General features: G+C 39.8%; 1 protein-coding gene across 1 annotated transcript in view; it reads right to left on the bottom strand.

Annotated features, from left to right (window-relative positions):
• The window catches only part of CRB1 (crumbs cell polarity complex component 1), a 107,774-nt gene extending 90,765 nt beyond the window's left edge, over positions 1 to 17,009 (bottom strand). Inside the window, 2 exon segments of the mRNA XM_075711211.1 lie at positions 16,380 to 16,545; positions 16,971 to 17,009. Of these exon segments, the coding sequence (XP_075567326.1) occupies positions 16,380 to 16,545; positions 16,971 to 17,009 (205 nt within the window).
• Between the last annotated feature and the right edge of the window lie 3,287 nt (positions 17,010 to 20,296).

Genomic DNA, 20,296 nt, shown 5'->3' with positions numbered 1-20,296 from the left:
TGCCAAAATGTTTGTCATTCAGCTTGCCAGGGCAGCTGGAGTATCACCATCCAATATTGCATTTAGACTATGGATTAGAGTCCATAGTTCAAAAGTGGCTGGACTTTTGCAGCGCACTCTCCTCTGTGCCATTTTTCTTAATTGGATCTAGCCCATGCTTCATCAAGTGACCTCAGGCAGATGCACTTAAAGCTTGATTTTCTCTCTGAATAAGTGGAAGCATATTGTTTCTGCTAATAATTCTTTAGGCTAATTTTACCTCTGTTCTGTTTTTGTCTTACCTGTGCTTTAGTCATCATGATTGAACACACTAAATTAGCCACAAAATTAACCAGATGAGCATCAGTTTGTATATGTGCACGCTCAGTTTACTCTTAGCTTTGTGCATTCATTATTAGATGTGTTGATTCATTCTTGTCATCAACAAATTACATTCGTTGACTGAGAGAGGTTTATTTCTGTAAGTTCTGATCTCGCAAGAAGCTTTTACTAACAATTTTCTGACCCTGCAATCTTAAATATACATGCTAGAGATACATGCAGGAATTACTGTATTTCCATGGATTCATGGATTACATCTGAGAAAGCAGAAAGTTTAGTTCCCCAGCAATATGGGTCAGATTCCTGTCAGGGTGGATATGCAGAGCCAGGTGCAGGTCTGTCAGCAGATTACAAATTAGCACCTCCAGCCCCTTGCCCCTCCTTGGCTTCTTAGGGAGCTAATGAGGGTGAAGGGGGGGTGGGGGTGGCTAAGGTTTCTTATAGCTCTTGAGCCCAAGTCTGTGCTGCATCATTTGGGTGGCTGTTATGAGGCTGGTCCTGCAGTCTGGGAGATGTTGGTGAAGAGCCTATGCTCTGTGAGGAGAGGTTCAGTGCTTAGGCACCAGTCCTGCTGTCCCTAGGGTCTCTGAGAAAGGCCTGGGGCTCTGCAGCAAAGGCAACAACCTTCAGACTGTCTTCCCTACCCAACTGACTTAGTGAGACGCAAGCAAGCTGCAGTAATGGAGCACAAGAGGGACAACTATGCTCCTTCTGGAGAACTAGTGCTTGTCTGATCTGGAGGAAACACTACACGTCACCTACAGAGCAACGTAGTCTGCCCTGCTGATGAGCTCCATTCTGCTTTGCAACTGATGCACTTTCATCATGCTTTTCAGGTAAAATACGGATTGTATGCATGCAAACATAATACAAAGTGGTTTTTAAAAGTAATTTTTGTATTAGCTAGGTATTCTTGTAAGTATCAAGAATTTGGATTAGTATCATAATGATATATATGCAGGGATTTCTTTTCTGGGGAAAAAAAAACCAAACGACAAAACCAAACCAAAACCCAAACAAACCAACCCCCCCACATCCCCACCACCCCCCAGTTCCTGATGATCAGAATTCCTACGCAAATCCATAGTAATTTTGTCAAACTGTTGAAGCACAGAGCTTAACTTGTCAAGTACAGGCATGGTCTTTAAGCACTGCAGTGTGTCCCTGCTATCCCAAAACAGTTAAGAAGTTGCTTGGAAGCTTAATTCAACCAGAGGAACACTTAACAGTTACGAAACTTACCCCACTCATGCTGGGTTTTTTGCCTGTTACCACAATACTTCGCACTTGCTAGATTGATTGTTGGGGGTGATGCCCTCTTTCTAGGCTACTCTCTTCTAAGTTGTGAACCAAAAAAATGAAACTCTATTTTATTATCAGCAAAGGGAAGTAGTGTGCCAGCTAACTTCCTCTACTGCCACCTTTCTTTCTTGGTTGCTCTCAAAAGGGATTCACAGTTTGAATGGCATGCTTAGGAGAAACTGGAGTTTCTTAGGAGTAGCTGGAGAGTTCCTGGGGTCTGCATTTTAGAGTGCTTCAGCATGCCCTGTTCCCCAGGGGATGAGCTGAACCTGAACTCATGGCAGTAAGAGGGTTGTCTTAGGAACATCTGAATTTCAGGTACGGAATCCATAACTGTCAACTGACTTTGTTGAGATGGCTTTTGCCAGCCTTGGCTGAAGTTTTTATAAAGCAGTTTTCAATAAAAACTCAATAGGAATATGGTTTTGAAAAAGCAAGATCTTGTTTTCACTAGTCTGTAATTCTTCACAGTTCCTTAACAATTTTCATAACATTTTTCCTTTTTCTTCTCTGCATTGTCATGGCTGTTTGCTGCAGTGATTGAGTTTTCATAACTCAGAACAATGTCAAGACAACGTGAAGACAGTGCCAGGGCAGATATAGAAAGGTGACAGTGTGAAGGAGGGAAAGAGAAGAGAGCTGTCATTACTCAGAGTGCTCCGCAGAGAAATCATTCAATGATAAAACCATTGCTACCATGTGCTCAGCAAGAGAGAGAGAATAAAGTGGAGATATTTGAGTTACTGCGCTATGAACATGTCTGGGTGACAACTTGGGAGCTAAAGGCCTTAAAAAAGCAATTTGCAAAGATGCCTTTCCTCCCTAACTCTTGTCCCATATTATCTTCTAGACCATGTTTCAGTCCCTAATGCCCTATCAATAGGGCACTGTTCTGATTTAGCCCATATAGGGCTACATTCTGGCACCAAAGCTCTGTACGGCAGTACTTCTGCTCTACTGAAGGCTCACGTGGAGTGAGGCACTACTCACCTTTAGACCATTTTTCAGGATTTAAAATTAAGCATTGGTCTTGCAGCAAGTCTGTGAATTTGCTATTTGTGCATGTGTGCTGTGCTTTCCTCTTCAGCCTTAGAGGTGGGGAGAATGAAGGATTTTCTTACTATTTCTGTCCTGTTTCTGAACATCAGGATAATCAGATACAAGAGGGTTTAGATGGACATTAATCAATATCATCACAGTTGTGGAAAAATAAAAACCCCACTGTTAGTGAATTCTAAATGACTTTATAAATCCCACTGAAGTTTAAGAAAAATGAACTCCTAAATAGTTTCCAGGGAATAATGTACCATAAACTCCACAAAAACTTCAGGGGTAGTGTTTTCAGATATAAGAATTAGGTGTTAGCTATTTGAAACTGAAAAGGCTAAGTATTTTCTGTATATTGCATTTACATATTCTAATTTATTTTAAGAAAGTACGTTGAATAGTTAACAGATTTTCTTACTTGTTGCCTATGAAATAACTGAAAATAACCATAGAAATGCTTGCTATTCCATCATTATCCTATTCCTGTATTATGTCTATTTGCAATTCATGACAGTATTAAATCTAAAAGCATCAAATCTGGGTGACTTTTTTAGATGAAATGCAAATTTTATCCGTAGCTGCAGCAGCAATGATCTAAATAAGCTGTTTAAAATGATTGCAGACTAACTTATACATTGCTGAGGGTTGACTTTTCCCCCTTGCCCAGTTAAGTTTTGTTAACCTGAAAATAGTCTGCCATTTTGAATTAAGCATCAGCTGGAGAAGAGTGTGTTTCTTGCCTGGGGCTCAGATGCCTCCTTCCATTAGCGTTCACACCTCAGCCATCGTGTGCCTCTAGTAATCACTGAATCTCACCAATCCTCACAAAGGAAAGTTTATAGGTTGGCAAGTTACTGACTACAAAGAGTGTACTGATCCCCTTACAAAAGAAGGCTAAGAGTTCTCAAATAAAAGTGATATGCAAAGGAAATCCTTGCAGTTAGCAATGGAAATCACAGATACAAGGACTGCCTACATTTGATGTAAGAATGAATAAACACTATCGTTTTATCTCTTAAAGAAAAAAAAATACTTGCCATATTACAGATCTCTTGTGCACAGAAAAACTCTGGAAAAGTGTGTTTGTCCCCTCCCCCCAATATATACATTTATATGTGTATGTAACATATGAAGTGAGAAACACAAGACCTACATTTAGTGCTTTGAACAGGGAGATCATTGGATTGTATTCACAGCTCTCTCACTGCAAGCAAGGTATCCCCTTGCTCTTCTCCAGCTCAGCATTCTCACCTGTAAAACTGAGACGCTGCCTACTTGCAGGCTACAAGGTTCAATCTGCTTATGTTTTGTAAAACATGAATACACCTCATGAGGAAAAAGCTAAAAGTATTTTTATAGAAAAAAAAAATTTCTGCATATTTGCAAGGAAGAGGAAGAATCCAAAAGAAGCCTGTTCCTCTACACTTGCATGACTGTGCTGGCTTTGGGTGCGATCACATCTTTAATGATAACTTTAAAGTCAGTAAAAGTCTTTGAGAGAGTCTAAACTGATGTTTAAACTTAAACTAAATAAGCAAGTGTAAGTGCTAGGATGACAAATGAGTTTTACAAGGCTGGACTGCCCTTGAACATGAAAGCAAAGCCCTCACTATTAGCACAGAAAAATGTTAGATTCCAAGACTTCACTTGAGAAGCAGAACTAATTAAAGAGGATTAACAGAAATGAGGCATGTAATAGCTGGAATAGGGCATGACTGCGGTATGAAAGCCTGAATCACTGGACCTCTCATCGAGGTCAAGATCTTAAAAACACTAGAATTTTTTTTAAAGGCAAGTGACAAGTTTTGCAGATGTTCCTGTGGCAGCTGAACATTCATTATAACATTCAAGCTCTGTTCTGCACATAGGAGTGTCCTCTGTGTTAAGACTGTTTTCAGCCTTGATGTCAGGATACATTTCTGAGCATGGGGTCTTATTCAGGACCGTGTTCACATTCCTGCTGCTCTGCAGGTGGTCCTGAAGAGATAGTCACCAAGTCTGCACTACTGTGGTAACACAGTGGAGGGTTTAGATTTTTTTTTAATGAAGCTAGTAACTGATTTTTCTGTCCTTTTTTTTTTTTTTCAAATGGAGTCTGAAATATACTTTGCAATCTTTTTCCTCATACTTTCCACTTGCCAATTTCCCCTGTCACTAACCAGCTTCCCACAAACTCTAATGAACTGTTTATTACTGAATAGTAATAAACATTCTGGAATTGGTTGGACAGCATTACTGATATACTCCCTGAAATAACAGCTTTACCAGCACTGTAATAATGGGCTCAGCTAAACTGAAAATGATTCACATGGAATAGGTGGGGTTGGAAGGCACTTCTGGAGATCTAGACAAACCCACTTGCTCAAAACTGCATCAATAGAATATAAAGCTCAGCACCTATTACCTATATGCCTACTTCTAGGAACTTTCCATAATGATTTCATAAAAATTCCTTATTTTCAGGAAGCCAGGTTTACTGTAAGCATGTGTAACCACATGCCTGTGGTTAATGGAAGTGTTGGTGCTCATCAGTGATTACAGAAAAGAAGCAGTCACCCACAAAGACCCGGAATTCTTCAGGCTGAGTTAGAGCCATGGTATAAAAGATGTGCAGGGTTAAAAGAAGACAGGAAAACCAGTCTCTCAGCTCTTGGATGTTTGCAGTTATGTTAATAAAAGTAAGGAAAGGGTTCCCCTGTGTGTAGGAAAATTGACACAGCATGTTTGAAACAGGCACAATTAAATAGTGTTGGCAGGTAGTTGTGTGGGTTTCCTCTAGAACAACATGTTTCTATGCTAGCCCAAAGAAGAAATGATGCAATTCAGGAGGCAAACACATTTCTGGTTGCTGCCTATCTGTTACAGAAAAATTCCTGTAAAGTGTAATAACAGTCTCCATTCACTTTTAGTAGTAATGAAGAATGTAGTTCCCTCAAAGTTTAATTTAAGAGATGGGATACAATGAGCAGAGGTCATTGTTGCCAGCCAATCAAATTCTTTAATTAAGGTTAAAGAATGTAGTCTTATTTCTGATGCATCTCAAGTATCTCAAAAGGCACCATTCTCCACCTAATTGAAAAGAAACCACTTTTGATTGCAACCACAAATTTCTTGGTTACGTAAAGCAGCCACGCTGGTCCTGACTGGACATAGCACAGCAGCATCTTCACTGAAATGAGTGGACTTACAAAGTTAAACCAGAATAAATAAAACTGAAATCAACTCTGCTGAATGCTACTCCTGGAACATCAGAAGTACCTACAACATATGGATATCTTACTGCAGTGAAACCATTGTCAGCTTGGAGACGATGGCTGGGGATACAGCAGGTCCACGGTAAGCTATTTTCCTCAGTTACTGGGCAGTGAGAATGCTTACAGAGATCTGTGGGAACAGAAAGTGTCCATATGAATCTATGAACTGGTGGGCACTTCCCCAAACAAAATGCAGTATCTGAAGGAGTGTTTATGGCTTTTAGGCTATAGTAGAAGTGATGTAGTATAAGTAGATCTGGCTTTGTTCTGCTGCGTGCACAGAACAGAATCTTCTTCCTTTCTTCTTTCTATCACTTCTCAGATCATTAGGTCAGCCTGATTGCTGGAAAGATTTTTATCCAGATTCTTCAAAGGTGTTCAGTGCCAATCCTTCCTTCTCCTGTTTAATCCCATTAAGGTTTTGCTCCAAACACCACTCAGTCTTGTCAATTCACTACCATTCTACTCATTCTACTCATTCTACTCATTCTACTCATTCTACTCATTCTACTCATTCTACTCATTCTACTCATTCTACTCATTCTACTCATTCTACTCATTCTACTCATTCTACTCATTCTACTCATTCTACTCATTCTACTCATTCTACTCATTCTACTCATTCTACTCATTCTACTCATTCTACTCATTCTACTCATTCTACTCATTCTACTCATTCTTCAGGAAATTCAATGTTCTTTGGAAACAGCCTTTTGAATGTGCAAATACCAGTTGATTTTAGTAATTTTACTTGTCTTGCACTTTTTCATGAGCTCCAAACTGGGTAGATGTTAGACTAAATTGAATCAGACATTTAAGACGTACTCAAGAGAGAACAGAACAGATAGTTCTGTTGTATCAAGCAGAGGGCATTTTTACATGGACTGAGGCTTGCAAAATGTTCAGTACCATTAGCAGTGAATAAAGAATTATGAATGTCAGCTGCGTTTAAAGTGAGGGATGGGTTTAGCTAGAAAGCCTGAATTGGTGGTTGCTACAAAATGTTGGCCAGATATTTTCTTTTTGCAGTTGCATTGTAGAGGCACCTATTTGCATTCTGCTGTCATGATACATACTGCTCCAAATACATACACAGATAGTGATCAGAGGCTTGGATTATTCCCACAAACACAGTTTTCATATTTTCCTACATTTTAAGGTAGGAATCAAAGCGGAGCTTTACTTTCAACATTCTTTTAACTACTTATTTTTAGATTGAACAGGGACATGAAGAGCCTACAAGGGCCTCACACATTTTCATCCCATTCAATAGCTCTGATATAATCTCTATGAGTGTCATTCTCTGGCTTCTCTCACTGTCATTGCACATTTCTTTTGTTATGCAGCCTCTGTTTGCTTACCTTACAAGATTGGTGCCTTCTCTCTCTGCACCGTAAGGCAAGGCTATCAAAGGAAGGTAAGGGGCTGCCGGAGAAGAGCAGGTACAGTTAGGGCTTCTTTACACCGTGCCAGACCTCAGCAGTGCTTTTGCCTTTCTTGCAGCTCTTGGAGTCAGAAGACTCAAAGTGGAACTGCATACCATGTAGCCATATCTTGGCCATTGCAATTGAATTGCATCTCATGTAGCCATAATTAACATTTCCAGAACTCTGTATGTAATTCTCAGCTCCAGTTTACTCTTTCACCCCACCAAAATGGGATCACCAGCAGATTGCTGTGGTATATTTAGCATTGCCTGCTTGCATTTGAGAGGGACACCCTGGAAAGATGCCGGCATAAATAACAAGGTATAGGTAGATGGGTGCAGACAGACCTCCTTGTTACGTGCTTTGAGCTAGCTCTGATCCAGGTGCTATTTAGCTGTATTAGCATGGCACAGTGCCTGATCTAACATGCTCTGCCTCTCAGCACAAGCTTGGATTCAGCACAGTGCTAACACAACTACACCATTTCTGCACCAGAGGTGGCTGATGTCCAAGCGGCAGCAAGGTGATGTGTATTAGTTCAGACATACTCTCAGGGGCTCTCTTTCCAGCTGTTAGGATGTTGGTGAGTTTTACCGCAGACTTTTCACTGACAACAGAGACTGATCTTTCCTTTCAGCTCTGTGGACACTTAACTATGTTCAGATTCATGGATGGTTAGCCATAGCAGGAGCAGTACCACAGCTGCTTTTTAAGCTTAGCAAAACACATCTGAAGCTAGTGCTGCATACAGATGTCTTTTCAAGGCTAGATTATTGGAGTAAGAGTTTTGATTCCCTGCTGTGAGTAATCTGTCAGTGCAGGCTACTTAAATTGCAGTTTCTTGGGTCCTTGCAGACTGATGACCGTCTATCTTTCTAAGTCCTTGCTTTGGCTTCCTGTCAAATTACGTTGTTTTCAAAGTCCTCTAGCTCACATTCCAAGAAAGGAAGAAATGTGTCACAGTCAAATTCAGAGCTAGGGCCCTGCTTGTGGAACAAAGAGCTAATGAAGTGCTCTGTATCATCCCTCTTAGAAACCCCAACAAGGAAGAACAGGAAATGTCAAGGGAAGAGTGTGACCAACGTATGCTGTCTTTCATCTACTCTTATAGCTCCCCTGGCAGTCTGAATGTGAATTAGAGCCGCCCTGGGCTTAACTACTTCAGAGGGCAGTCAGCCTTCCATAGTCCCACGCTACAGGAACATAGTGGTACCTTTCAAACTGTCAGCAAAGGAAATGTCAGGTCATTGTGTGACACCATGGCTGAGTCCTTAGGTTGGCCTGTGCAGGTTAGTTTATTTATCCACAATTTTAATCTCAGTAACTGTGACTGAAGGCACTTTGAAGGAATGCATCCTGTCTGCAGACTCCCTGACTAATGCAATTAAAGATGCTTTGTCTGTCTCATAATTCAAGGAAAGGTTAAGGGAACAAGATTCCAGTATGCTCAGCCTTGGGCAGGCAAGCAAGAGCAGTAAAAAGAAGCAAGGAGTTTCTCCCCTGGGCATCCACCCAGGCCACAATTATTCAAGCACAGAATTTCCAGCACAGAAGGATACACCAGGCAAGTGCCCTGATCATTATTTGCTGGAGTGGGGACACTGTATGCAACGGGTTAGCAGCCCATGCCCCTCTTCTACCCACAGAAATATTTAGCCCTAGAATATTTTGATTTCTGTCCCCACTGATAAGATTTCAGGCAGGCAGAAGCTGCCCTAACCCTGAAGTTGCAGCAGCAACTGCAGCCTTTCTTTGTTGATGCCTGGAGAGGAGCGTGTTTTGCTCAGCCTAGAGGAGTCCTTTAGAGCTCCAGTGGCAGCTGCGTGGTGTGTGTGTCACCGCGTGTCAGGCTGCCCGCGGAGAAGCATTGTCAATTGGAGTATTTGTCAAAACACGGAAGCGATTTTCTGCTGACCCATTTTATGGGTGAATAAAATATAATCAATATAAAGCAAACATAAGAATCTCATTGGAAAAATGTTTATATGGGTTTTTTGCTATTTGCTGGTGTGAGGGGGCTTTCATACGTTATGGCACTGTGAATGGCTGAGAAAACAGAAAAGTGCAGTGAGAACTGATGAAACATGTCAGTGTCTAAAACGCACAAATTCATCTGTAATATCAAGATAGAAAATAATATGCATCATTTATCTATGTGCTGCCTACTGTCTGTGACTCTAGATGAGTCAATTAGGTTTAAAGGTTTCTCTTATAAAATGTAAATACCAGGACCTTTTTTCCTTTTTGGGCCACCACAAAGAGCAGAGGGAATAATCAAGGTTGCCTAGAGATTGAGGCATTGTCTAAATGATTTTATTAATGCTGAGATGTGAATCATAAAAAACCAAAAAGTAGAAGTATCCTTGAGAGGTCTTTGGCTACAAATCCCTGTAGGCAGGATCAAAGGCACTTAGACTGCTATTTCTCTAACTTATTTATTAGGGGGAAAATGGACTAATGCATAGCCTTTTATTGCTTGGTAGTTGGCAGGATATATATGTATATTTTTTAAAAATCTTAGTGTTTTATAAGTGATTTTTATTGTCGTAAAAATAAAATGTTAAACTTGCCTTAGATGAAGCATCCTACAACACCATTAATCATTAGTTGTTTAGCATGTCCAGAAAGGCCATTTAAAAGAGTTTCCTAGGAATTTCCTGATATTTGTTTTGGTGCAGTAGGTTCCAGTCTTGTGTTGCCTTTTTAAATGGAGTGAGAAGGTGGCTGAAAAATTTAAGTTCAGCAGGCAATCCATGTTTTCCATTCCTTTCAATTTTTTTATCATGAAAATTATATTGTTAATCCATTTATGAATATTTTCTTGTATTGTACTGCTAATATATCAAGTACACTCACATTGCAAGTAAAAAAGTGATTTGACTCCAAAATCTGGAAATCAAACTATATGATTTGTAGCATGGGGGGGACTATCTATCCCCATTGCAATAAGTGCCTTCAATAGCCAAAGTGTTTATTTAATGCCTCAGGTACCAAAAAATTAAGAGTGGGTACTTGATGTCCCAAAGAATGAGAGTAAACTATTTTGTAACTGAAATTTAGGCAACAATTTTGTTGTTAATGCAACAAATGGGGTTGGGTTCAGGGCTGCCTGTGTTTTGAACAGCAGATAATCCCCAGTTGTGGTGCAGGAGGGCAGGGAGCCATCCACTTGCCCAGCCCAGTAGCTGTGCCTGATATGCCCTGAAGCCTCAGTGCCACCACAGCCCTCAGGGCAAGTAGGGACCTATGCTTCTCTGGGGCTCCATCACCTGATATCTTCACAGATCACCCCCAAGGTGGTGCTGACTGCCTTCCATTTGTGTAACACCAGCAGTGAAACAGCAGTTTAGACAATCCCTGGCAGATATTTATCTAACCTGTTCGTTAAAAAGTTCTGATATAGAGATTTAATTATCCTTCAATTGGGAAAGTTCACTCAAATCTTCCCTGCTGCATGTAGAATCTATTATTTTGCAGAGCTTGCCCTTCCAAAGGTCACACGGAGCAACCAATCTCATCGTCTTCCTTGATTGCCATTCTCTTTTGTGTAGGTAAGACTGTAATCATGTCCTCCCTCAGGCTTCTCTTCCCGTGACCCTTTCTCATAGGGCACATCTTTCTAAATGTCTTCCTATTTTTTGCTGTCCCTTTTCAGCATTTTCCTAATTGCCTCTCTCTTGCTCACAGCAGCACTCAAAACTGGATATGGCCAGTACTGAATAGAGGATTGATTACTCTCCTGTGTCTTACATGTCATTTTCCTGTCGACATATAACAGCAAAATATTTGCCTTTCCATACAGCTTTTCAATAGGGAAGTACTCAATTTGGCCATCAAGATTTGAGCATTCTCTAAACAGTGCTATTTTTTTTCTTGAGTTTCCTCTGCAGAGAGGAAAATGTGTAGAGTGTTGCACTGGGACAGAACTTCCTAGGTGTCCTAGCTTCATCAAAAGTAACACAGGGGAAAAAAACCTGTGGATAGCTAGATATAGTTGTAAACTCTGGGTGGAGATACCTATGAAAAGTTTATGTATATATTAAAACATTAGGTTTATGTCCCCTGCTTGTATGACATGCTTTAACATTCCAGTATTGGTTTCTCCTGTACATTATCACTGATGCTGCGCAATGTATCAGTGTTTCAAGACCATGTGCAAGGTCTGTGCAGCTAGATGAGCATGAGTGATAAACGCCCTTTTGCCAAACCTCCTTTCTTTCCCATCAGACTCCTTCCTAATGAAAAGGGCCGGGCAGGGGTGAACCAACAGAAAAAACCCATGCTTACAACTGGGTCAGGAAGCTGTTGCTTTAAACTCATGTAAGGTGATGGCAAACATCTGAAAGATATTTCATTTTTTATATGATATAGATGCAATGTATGACAGCTAGGACAGAGGGAAAGCTGCAGGGCTCCTACAATGTGCTTAGACATTGCTGATTGCGGCTCTGACACGCACCATGCTCCGCAAGAGGCTAACGAGGATCTGCTGAAGTACCGAATCTGCCATGAACTCATCAAATGGGCGTCCTAACAATACTTTGCTGGAAAGCTACTTGCATCATCTGAGTGTGCATGAGGGATGAGCAGTATGAGCAAACCCACAAATCTCTTTATAAGTAGAGCTTTATTCCTAACGCAGTAATTAAGCAGTAATTAGAAGTTGCATGAGTAATGGGAATAGTTGCAGAAAATTAAAAGATCTTGTCCATGGGGAAAAATTGCATACTGCCAACATCTCAGAGGGGCAGAAAAGGGGTGCAAGTAAAGCTCAGATATTTTGCTCACATTAACAGCAATCCCAAATTAAATTCCATTCTTATTTTATGAACATTTGGGGGAATTATGAAGTAAATAGTAATTTTTTTCAGCTCTGCTGAAAGGTCCTGAAGTCATTAAAATGGAGAAAAATAGTTTTGAAACTAAGGGGCTTTTTTTAACCAAATTTTTGGCAAATGGAAAAGAATATAATTCTGCGTTAGTGACAGATAATCCATTGTAAAGCTTGGTTTAAAAAAAAAAAAAAATTAGTTGTTGGCTGTTGGATTATGATAAAAGATTCTGAACTTGCACTTGACCCTAGACAGAATTACTTCAAAATTGATGCCTAAATATACCTGTATTTATCATAATTTCTCTTCCTATGTTTCTTAAGCAACTCTCTGGCCAGAGTTATATGCTGGCAATTCCTGTTAGACAATAATATGACAGCAATTAGTTATCAATGTTCTTCTGGATTTGGGACATGCTTCCTGTCAACTATTGTACATAACGATTCATGGTCCCTCTTCATACAGAGCTGATCACTGCTGGATGCCCCCCAGATTAATTTTCTGTAAGTAGTTCATTTGGTATAATTTGTGGAAACAAATTATGTTCACAAACCACTATATAAAACCAGCTTGTATTGAGGGCTTGCATACAATACTCATAACCATGAGCACAAGACATAAATGAATTTGCAGATCTGTACCACTATCTTCACATTAAGGGAATGGAGAAGACTACTTCGCTGGTAGGGTCTTATAGGATTGCAGTTTTAGACAAAGCCTCAAACTTTCTCTGTTTATGGAGAGTCCCTAGGCAAAAATAGTTGGTTCTGTGTAGTCTGACATCATTTTCATGTTTTGTATCTACCAGTGTCAGCAAAACTGAAATTTCCAACAGAAAGAGTCACAGGATAATTAAGAAAAGAAGATACAGTTTTCTTTTAACTGATTCATAACTCCATCAGTAAACCAGTGTGGGAAGGAAACAGCCTGTGGATTGTATGTTTTGCAGTGCCCCAAGAGACACGTAACACATGAATCTGGGGCTAGATTCTAACAATTTGCCCACATCTTTCCACAGGCTTGCTGTGTTGTAGCTTAGTTGTGGTGATGATCTCTGTGGTGATGTCAAGAAGATAGAAAGTGAATTAGGATAAACATTGCCTGCCAGCAGAGAAATCCTGCCCCTGGGTGGGTGTACAGTCTCCACACCTTCACCAGGAGCATCCCTTCACCTCAGGGATAGGACAGCGCAAGCATCAGGGCAACCTGATGGATGATCTTGCCTTAAGCTGGGCCAGTGTACAAAGAGGCATCAAGGGCTCTCCAACAGGCTCCTTTTTTCTGTGCCAAGACAGCACTAAGCCCACAATCTTTTTGGAAATGTAACTTTGCAGGGATGGAACTACACCTGTTCTTTTTTTATCAAGCACATGTATTTCTGAGTACCTGTATTTGTATTTGTACAGGTGTTGCACCTCACAGCATCATGTAATAGTTGGGGCTTCAGTAGACTAAATTAATTACAAATGGTCTTTCCAAAAGCATTTTATACAATTAGAATAATAATAATAATAAAATTTGCTGTTGTTTGTAGGAAGGCTGTGATTTACAGGCTGAAATCCCTGTTGCTGTACAGTTTGATATTGTGTTGTTATAAGTGATAATAAATATAAAATACCATTTTTACATATCCTGGGAGTTCAAAAGGAACCACAAGTGACAGGACTACATTCTTTAATACCTTAGTCTTCAGGTTGATAGAAGTTTTATGTACAGCCAGAGGACTTTTATTGAATTTTAGCACCTATTCAACACTTAAGTGTTGTATGGGAACTGAAGAATAGTAACTCATTAATATATTCCAAAGTACACATGAGTTATTTTGCAAATAAGAGGGCACACAATTATTTTAATAAGGTTGAACAACTTTGCTCATATTTCTTTCTAGTTCAACATACTAATTTTATGCTATATTAGAATATTTTGTTTTCATGTAACAACATTCCTGAGAAATGCTTTCATTTCATTGCCACTGTTACTAAAAAAACTTCTATCTGAATGGGACAGTTCTCAATCTATGCATACTGCTGTTCACCTCAGGAAAATGGATGTGCTGAAAAAAGTTATATGCAGGTACATTTTTAGGAAGGCTTGGCTTCTAAATATTATTTATTTTCCAAGTTGTTTAAATTATTATAAGGAAGACTTTAAGCGGGACCTAAGACTAGAATCCTTTAGGGTAAGACAAGTCCAGTAAATTGGTTTAAAAAATATAATGGCTGATATAACTCTATAAATATCAGAAACCATCTTTACTCTGTTTTATCCTCAGCTTTTCTATCTTGGTCTTTCTCAGCTTTAATTTTTAAGTAAGGAAGTAATTGCAGTCAATTCTTCTGCTTCTATTTCTGTTTTAGCTATTCACAGTTATGGTTTTATTAACAGAAATTGTTAGCAGTTTCAAATGGTGTGCAAACTTTCTTGACAGATAATACCTATCAAGATCATTATGTATTACACTGCGTCAATGCATACAGATACGGTCCTGAGCCTGATTCTGGCTCCCGCTGTAGCTGCTCCATCTTGTATATAAATCTATTATCACATCACTTTGCAACAGCCACAAATCTACCTGAGAAATCGAGTCCTCCAAGACTGAAAAGCCATATGGCCATAACCCAGAGAAAACTCATGCCACATCTGAAATGTTATCCCAGCCAACTGTGCTAAGGAAATGCACAAGATGACATACAACTACTTTTTCCTCCTTTGGCATCCTGCATTGAGAAGAGCTCACCCAAGATCAAAGCCAAAACTTGTGTTTATCCTCTTTTTTTAACTGATTCTTGGGGGGCTTTTTTCTTCTTTACATTCTAGCAATGCTTTCTTTGTCCATGATGTTTTTCATGTGACCTTTTAAATTTTATACGCGCTTAACTTTTTATTCCCTTTCCCAAAGCTTTTATATTTTGTTCTAATTTGCCTGCTTCATGTATAAATGAAATTTTCTTAACTAACACCATTGCTGTTAGTTTTGTTTAATTAGATAGCAGACTCTGTCTCAGACTTTCTGGTTGTTCCTACAGTACACAGACTTCAAAAATTTCTTTTTGAGAGTGGAAGATCCATTCCCCGCCCCCCCCCCCCCCCCCCCCCCCCTTTGTGGGTTAATTTAGAAAGAACATTTTGGCTTCCCTGATTTGCATCAGTACATCCCCAAGGAAGAAAACTACTAGGATAAAGTGACATTTCTATGACATTCTGTGTTTTTTCCTATACCTTAAAGTGTTTGGGTTTGTTTCAGTGCTGGTTGATCCAACTGCATCTGTTTGCTTTTCAGTCTTTAATTTATGTTGGGCTGTAAACTGTCCAAGTAACAATTTGAGTGATGCAGCAACAGAAGGTGACCCAGATTACACAACACTGTATGTTAATGCCAAGTCTTCTTGTTTAATGGCAGCTGCTCAAAGCTTTGTCTTATTGCGATTCACATTTAACAGACACAAATCAAACAGCCTCCTCAGACAGACACACAACCTGCCTGTCTTAATTTTAAACATGTTCAAGAGCTACTGCTTTTCATAAACATATATCAGCCCCACCAGCTGAGGCCACTTAGCCTCCTTGGCTTATATTTACTACTAACCATCTGACAAAATTATCAAGGAAACCCATTGTGGGTTCCAATATCTTGCATACTTCTGTTTATGTGGAAGTTTGCCGAGAATATTTTCTCTATAAAATTAGTTGAACTTTATACTCCCTCATAATGGAGATATTTAGAACACCAAATATATCAGAGTTGTTTAATAACTGATTTCTCTAGAGGTTGTAATTAGAAAAGCTTATATAAAAAAAGCAATGTGTGCTACTAAAATACATAACACAAACAGCTTTAGCAAAGGATAAATTAGTCTAGATTTTAATCAGATAAGTTTAAATTTACTAGGTGAATGTGCAGACTTTAAAGTATAGGTACAGTTTCAACAGAAAATTTTATTGCTGTACTGTCAATATGTGAAGCAAGGTAATAAAAATGCTTTCATTCTTCATTAAAAAAAAAAAGTTTAAGCAAGACAATCAGGAAAGCTATCACGCAATGAGTTCATAAAACTTAGTTTCATGGATCAAATCTTTTTGGCATCTCCATCAAATTTTTAAAGGCTTCTGACAACACAAGCTTCCTGCTAGAAGTGCATGCCTAGCCATCTACGCAGAGGACATGTCAGAACAATAAGAAAAAGGGCAAATCTTACTTTTTAAATGGATGAGCAGCAAAAAAACGAGGTAGAAGATGAGTAGAGAGTTAATTCTTGAATGAGCCATATTCATCTTGATAGGACATCCTCTGCCGAGTTGTCTGTTGTCCAAAGGGCTGGTGCTGATCCTCACTGCTTTCTTCTCATCTCTGACACTAAGGTACTACCCAAGGCACCCAGTCCCCTACAAGCCATCTTTGCCTGTGCCCCTCATCAGCCTGTTCACTGCAAACCTACAGACTTTGATTCAGAAGGCAGTTGTGCTTGTTAAGGTTTTACTTTGGCAGGTCCGAGCGAGTTTTCAAACCTGGTGCAGATTTATCTGCAAGCTGGACTGGAGTCTTTCCCTGGCTTTCTGCTGCAGAACTGTGCCATGAATGGTGCGCTGTGCCTGGCTGACACTGCACAGCAGATCAGGCACAGCGCTCTTTTAGTCTTTCAAAATACATCGCTCGATCTTCTAAAAAAACCTCCATTACATCACATTCATTCCCATTCATAGGATAAACACTTTATGCTTTCTTGCATGAAAAGTGCAAGTCAGCTAATAAACACTTTCCTGCTGTCTGCATTTTTTCTGTATCTTACCTCATCAGCACATGAAGTAAAAACATGAAACATACCCATTCTCAATCTTATTTTGTAGTTAGATATTAACCAGTTCTCTTCCACAGTCTTTTGGGTTTGTTTACACTGGATTTATTTACTTTTGCCATCGCTAAAAGGAGCATAATAATTGGGAGCTGGCACAGGTCCTGTGAGCTTCATCGGGTTGTGTTGTAATTTTGAACTGCTCATAGAGGAACCCGTCACTTACAGATTCAGGAGGTGACATAGTAAGATTGGTAAGGGAAGGGGTTGGGGACAGGGGATAGACTCCATTTCTTTCGAGCCAGAGCTGGCCTTAGACAGCTGTGGCGGGTGCAAGTGTAGCGAGTCTGCCCGTGCTCAAAGGAGCCTTCCCCAGCTGCCGCAGCAGTGCAGCGCCGTGGCTCTTCGCTGCTTCATGGCACGGCCAATGCCCTCTTTCTGCCCAAAGTTGTCTCGGTGTCCAATGCCTCATCTGTTGATTACAACTCTGTTCACAGATAATCAAGCCTTCGCCTGGGCTAGCAGAAGGGAAAGAGAAGGGAAGGAAGGCAGCAACAGCCCCAGCAGCCATGTTCACATCCTACTATCCGAGTACAAACTTTGGCCTTCTGGCACCTTACAAACCCAGGCAATGTTAAGTATGTATGTTTACGATGGGTAAGCTATACCATAACGATGATTGCTGTAGCATCCTTCAGGCTCTGAGGCCAAGAAAGAGAGGAGCTGCCTTTCCGGCAGTGAATCTCCCCTTTCCTCCATCTTCACTTCTACCAGCCTTTGTGGCCCTTGGCCCTCAGCGCTTCCCGCTCGCTCTCCTTGCCACAGTGCAGACACCAGGCGTTCCCAAGCCCAGGAAGAACCCTGAAAAATCTGCTTGGCCATTGCTATGTTATACTACTGTAAGCCAGATAACGCTCAATAAATTTGGTATTGTCTTTTGTCCTCCCTGATCCAGTAGAATGCTGATCGCCAGTTTAGGAAGCCTTCAATAATGCGTTTAACTTCACATGTACGCTGAAGTGAAATAAGCACAGACTTAAAATCAAGCATGTGCTTAAGGCCTCAGGTGAGTACGGAGCAGACTGTCCATGCCAACATGAATTTAAGAAAGTTGTTCATAATGGGTAGGTACTTTCAGATGTACTCTTTCAGCTCCGTGAACTGAAAAATTTTAAAATTTCTCCTGCTGCAAGGCTCTTCCTTCTTTCCCACCTCATTGATGTGCAACTGCACTCGCCCACTGCTAACCTTGTAGCACATCTTTTCAGACCCTCTTTCACTTCTCCTGGCACCAGCAGCTCTGGTGAGAAGCCTCTGCTTCTCAGGAGGCCTCCACCCCCCAACTCCCCCAGGCTGAGCCCTGACCCAGGAGCCTCCAGCTCCTCTGAGCCCCCCACTCCACCCGCCATTCTTCAGGGGGCTTCAAAGTCTCCGACGGCAACCCAGGCTGGACTTCCTGGGCAAATGTCACGAGTTATGAATGGGACGATGAACTGGGTTCCTAGTGGAAAGTACTTCGATAACTAGAAAATTAAATACAATTAAATGGCTAATTGTCTTTTTCAGCTCTTTCTCTTCTAGTAATCCCCTTTGGTTTATATGTACATTTACAGTTGTTTAGATGGTTTCCTCTCCTTGCCATCTATCTATTTAGTTTCTGTTTGAAAATATCTAGTAAAATATATAAGTATTACAGCATGAACACGAAAATACTATGCTGCTGTCTGGGAATTCTTCTGGTGGGCTAAATTATGCAGTTGAGGTCAGTGCTGATTGACTGCTTTAAGCACATTATTATTTAACTTTGTTACTATATAACTTAGAACAACAACATTTCCATTATAATTTTGAACAATTTTTAAATTGTTTTTGTGGCATTAGTCTCCATTACCAGGAATCTGATACGTCATCTAACGGTGGTTATAACTGCTGATTAAATTAATTTCATCTTCACCAGGGAAACACTGTGCACTAATCTAGAAGTTTAAGGAAGAAGGCATATTTTCAACAATTGTTAGAATATATTTGGTCTGAAGACCTACAGATTCAATATACCAGTCAATTTAAAAAAAGAAATCCTTCAAATATTCAGAAATAGAGCCAAAATTCTTGATAAGAAAAGATGAAGTTTTAAATTCTGAGGAGTATATGGTAAGTGCTGCAAGGAAGCAGTCACATCTATTAAACCTGGATGTTTTCCCGGAAGTTACAAAAGTATATGTAAAATCTGTGCTCTAAGCAAACTTATCAGTCCTCAGACATGAAGATATGCCACCGATTTGAGAACATACCTATTGTGTGTAAACCCATCTGTTGGCATTTGAATTAAATAATCTGCCAAGTAACTCTGTGCTTATTACAAGCCATATAGCAAGTGTATGAACAAATCCTGGGTCTTTTGCAAGTTATTAAAATGTAATTGCTTTCAGGATAGCCAAAAAAGCTGCTTTTCACCCTGTTTGAAACTTAGCTCTGCATTTGTCAATGCCTATTTCAAATGTTTCTTCTTCTTCATGAGCTATTCATATCCCAGAATTTAATGGGGAGCAAACTAAATTAACTTATCACTGCCCCAATTACTTGAAGTTGCCTACAGAAGGTGGTCTGAATTTCTGCAGCACTGGTACTTCATGAACTTCATTTGTACACAGTAAAACATAACATCTAAATGTAATTTCCATACTTTCTCAGTACAGCTTAGCTTTGATGAGATTCTGCAGTCATATAAGTCAAAGGATATGCCATTTTCTCAGGGAAAAAGGGTTTGTGTTGTCATTTTTTCACTTAAGTGCTGCCCTTTTCTGTTCCAATTGCTTCTTTGCAATAATTATGCTGTGGTGTGGTATCAGACTATACTAGTCAGTGTCATGTCTTTTAACATATTTTACTGCATCTCTGGCCAACAAACTTCATTATCTAACATCTTTTGTTGCCTGATATAAGCACGGTTTTCAACTTTCAGATGACAGCAGTACTAATTAATTGTGTATCTTCTGCCTCTCACTGCTAGGCATGTTGTTTTCTGATTGTTCAATGTTGCTCCAATTTAAAAGTGCAATTTTTATTGATGCCACCCTGTGCCTTCTAGGTCAAATACAATTATAGGTGATTTTCTTAAGTAATTAATATTTCTTTTCCAGTCTGTAAAATGGTACAGTAGTTTTAATCTAAACTATAAACCAAACAGAAATTAGGACAGTTCAATAGTTCATATAAAGTGTAAAATTCCCTTGAGAGTGGAAGATGTGAATTTACAAAGTGTTTGTTGCTGATTAACCTGAAGCTTTTATTAAATCCTTTTTGTTCACTGGCAAATAAAACAC

Source organism: Pelecanus crispus, chromosome 5, assembly GCF_030463565.1.
Source record: "Pelecanus crispus isolate bPelCri1 chromosome 5, bPelCri1.pri, whole genome shotgun sequence".
NCBI classification, from domain to species: domain Eukaryota; kingdom Metazoa; phylum Chordata; class Aves; order Pelecaniformes; family Pelecanidae; genus Pelecanus; species Pelecanus crispus.
Note: the sequence above shows the minus strand (reverse complement) of the source record. Positions and strands in the feature narration are given on the sequence as shown.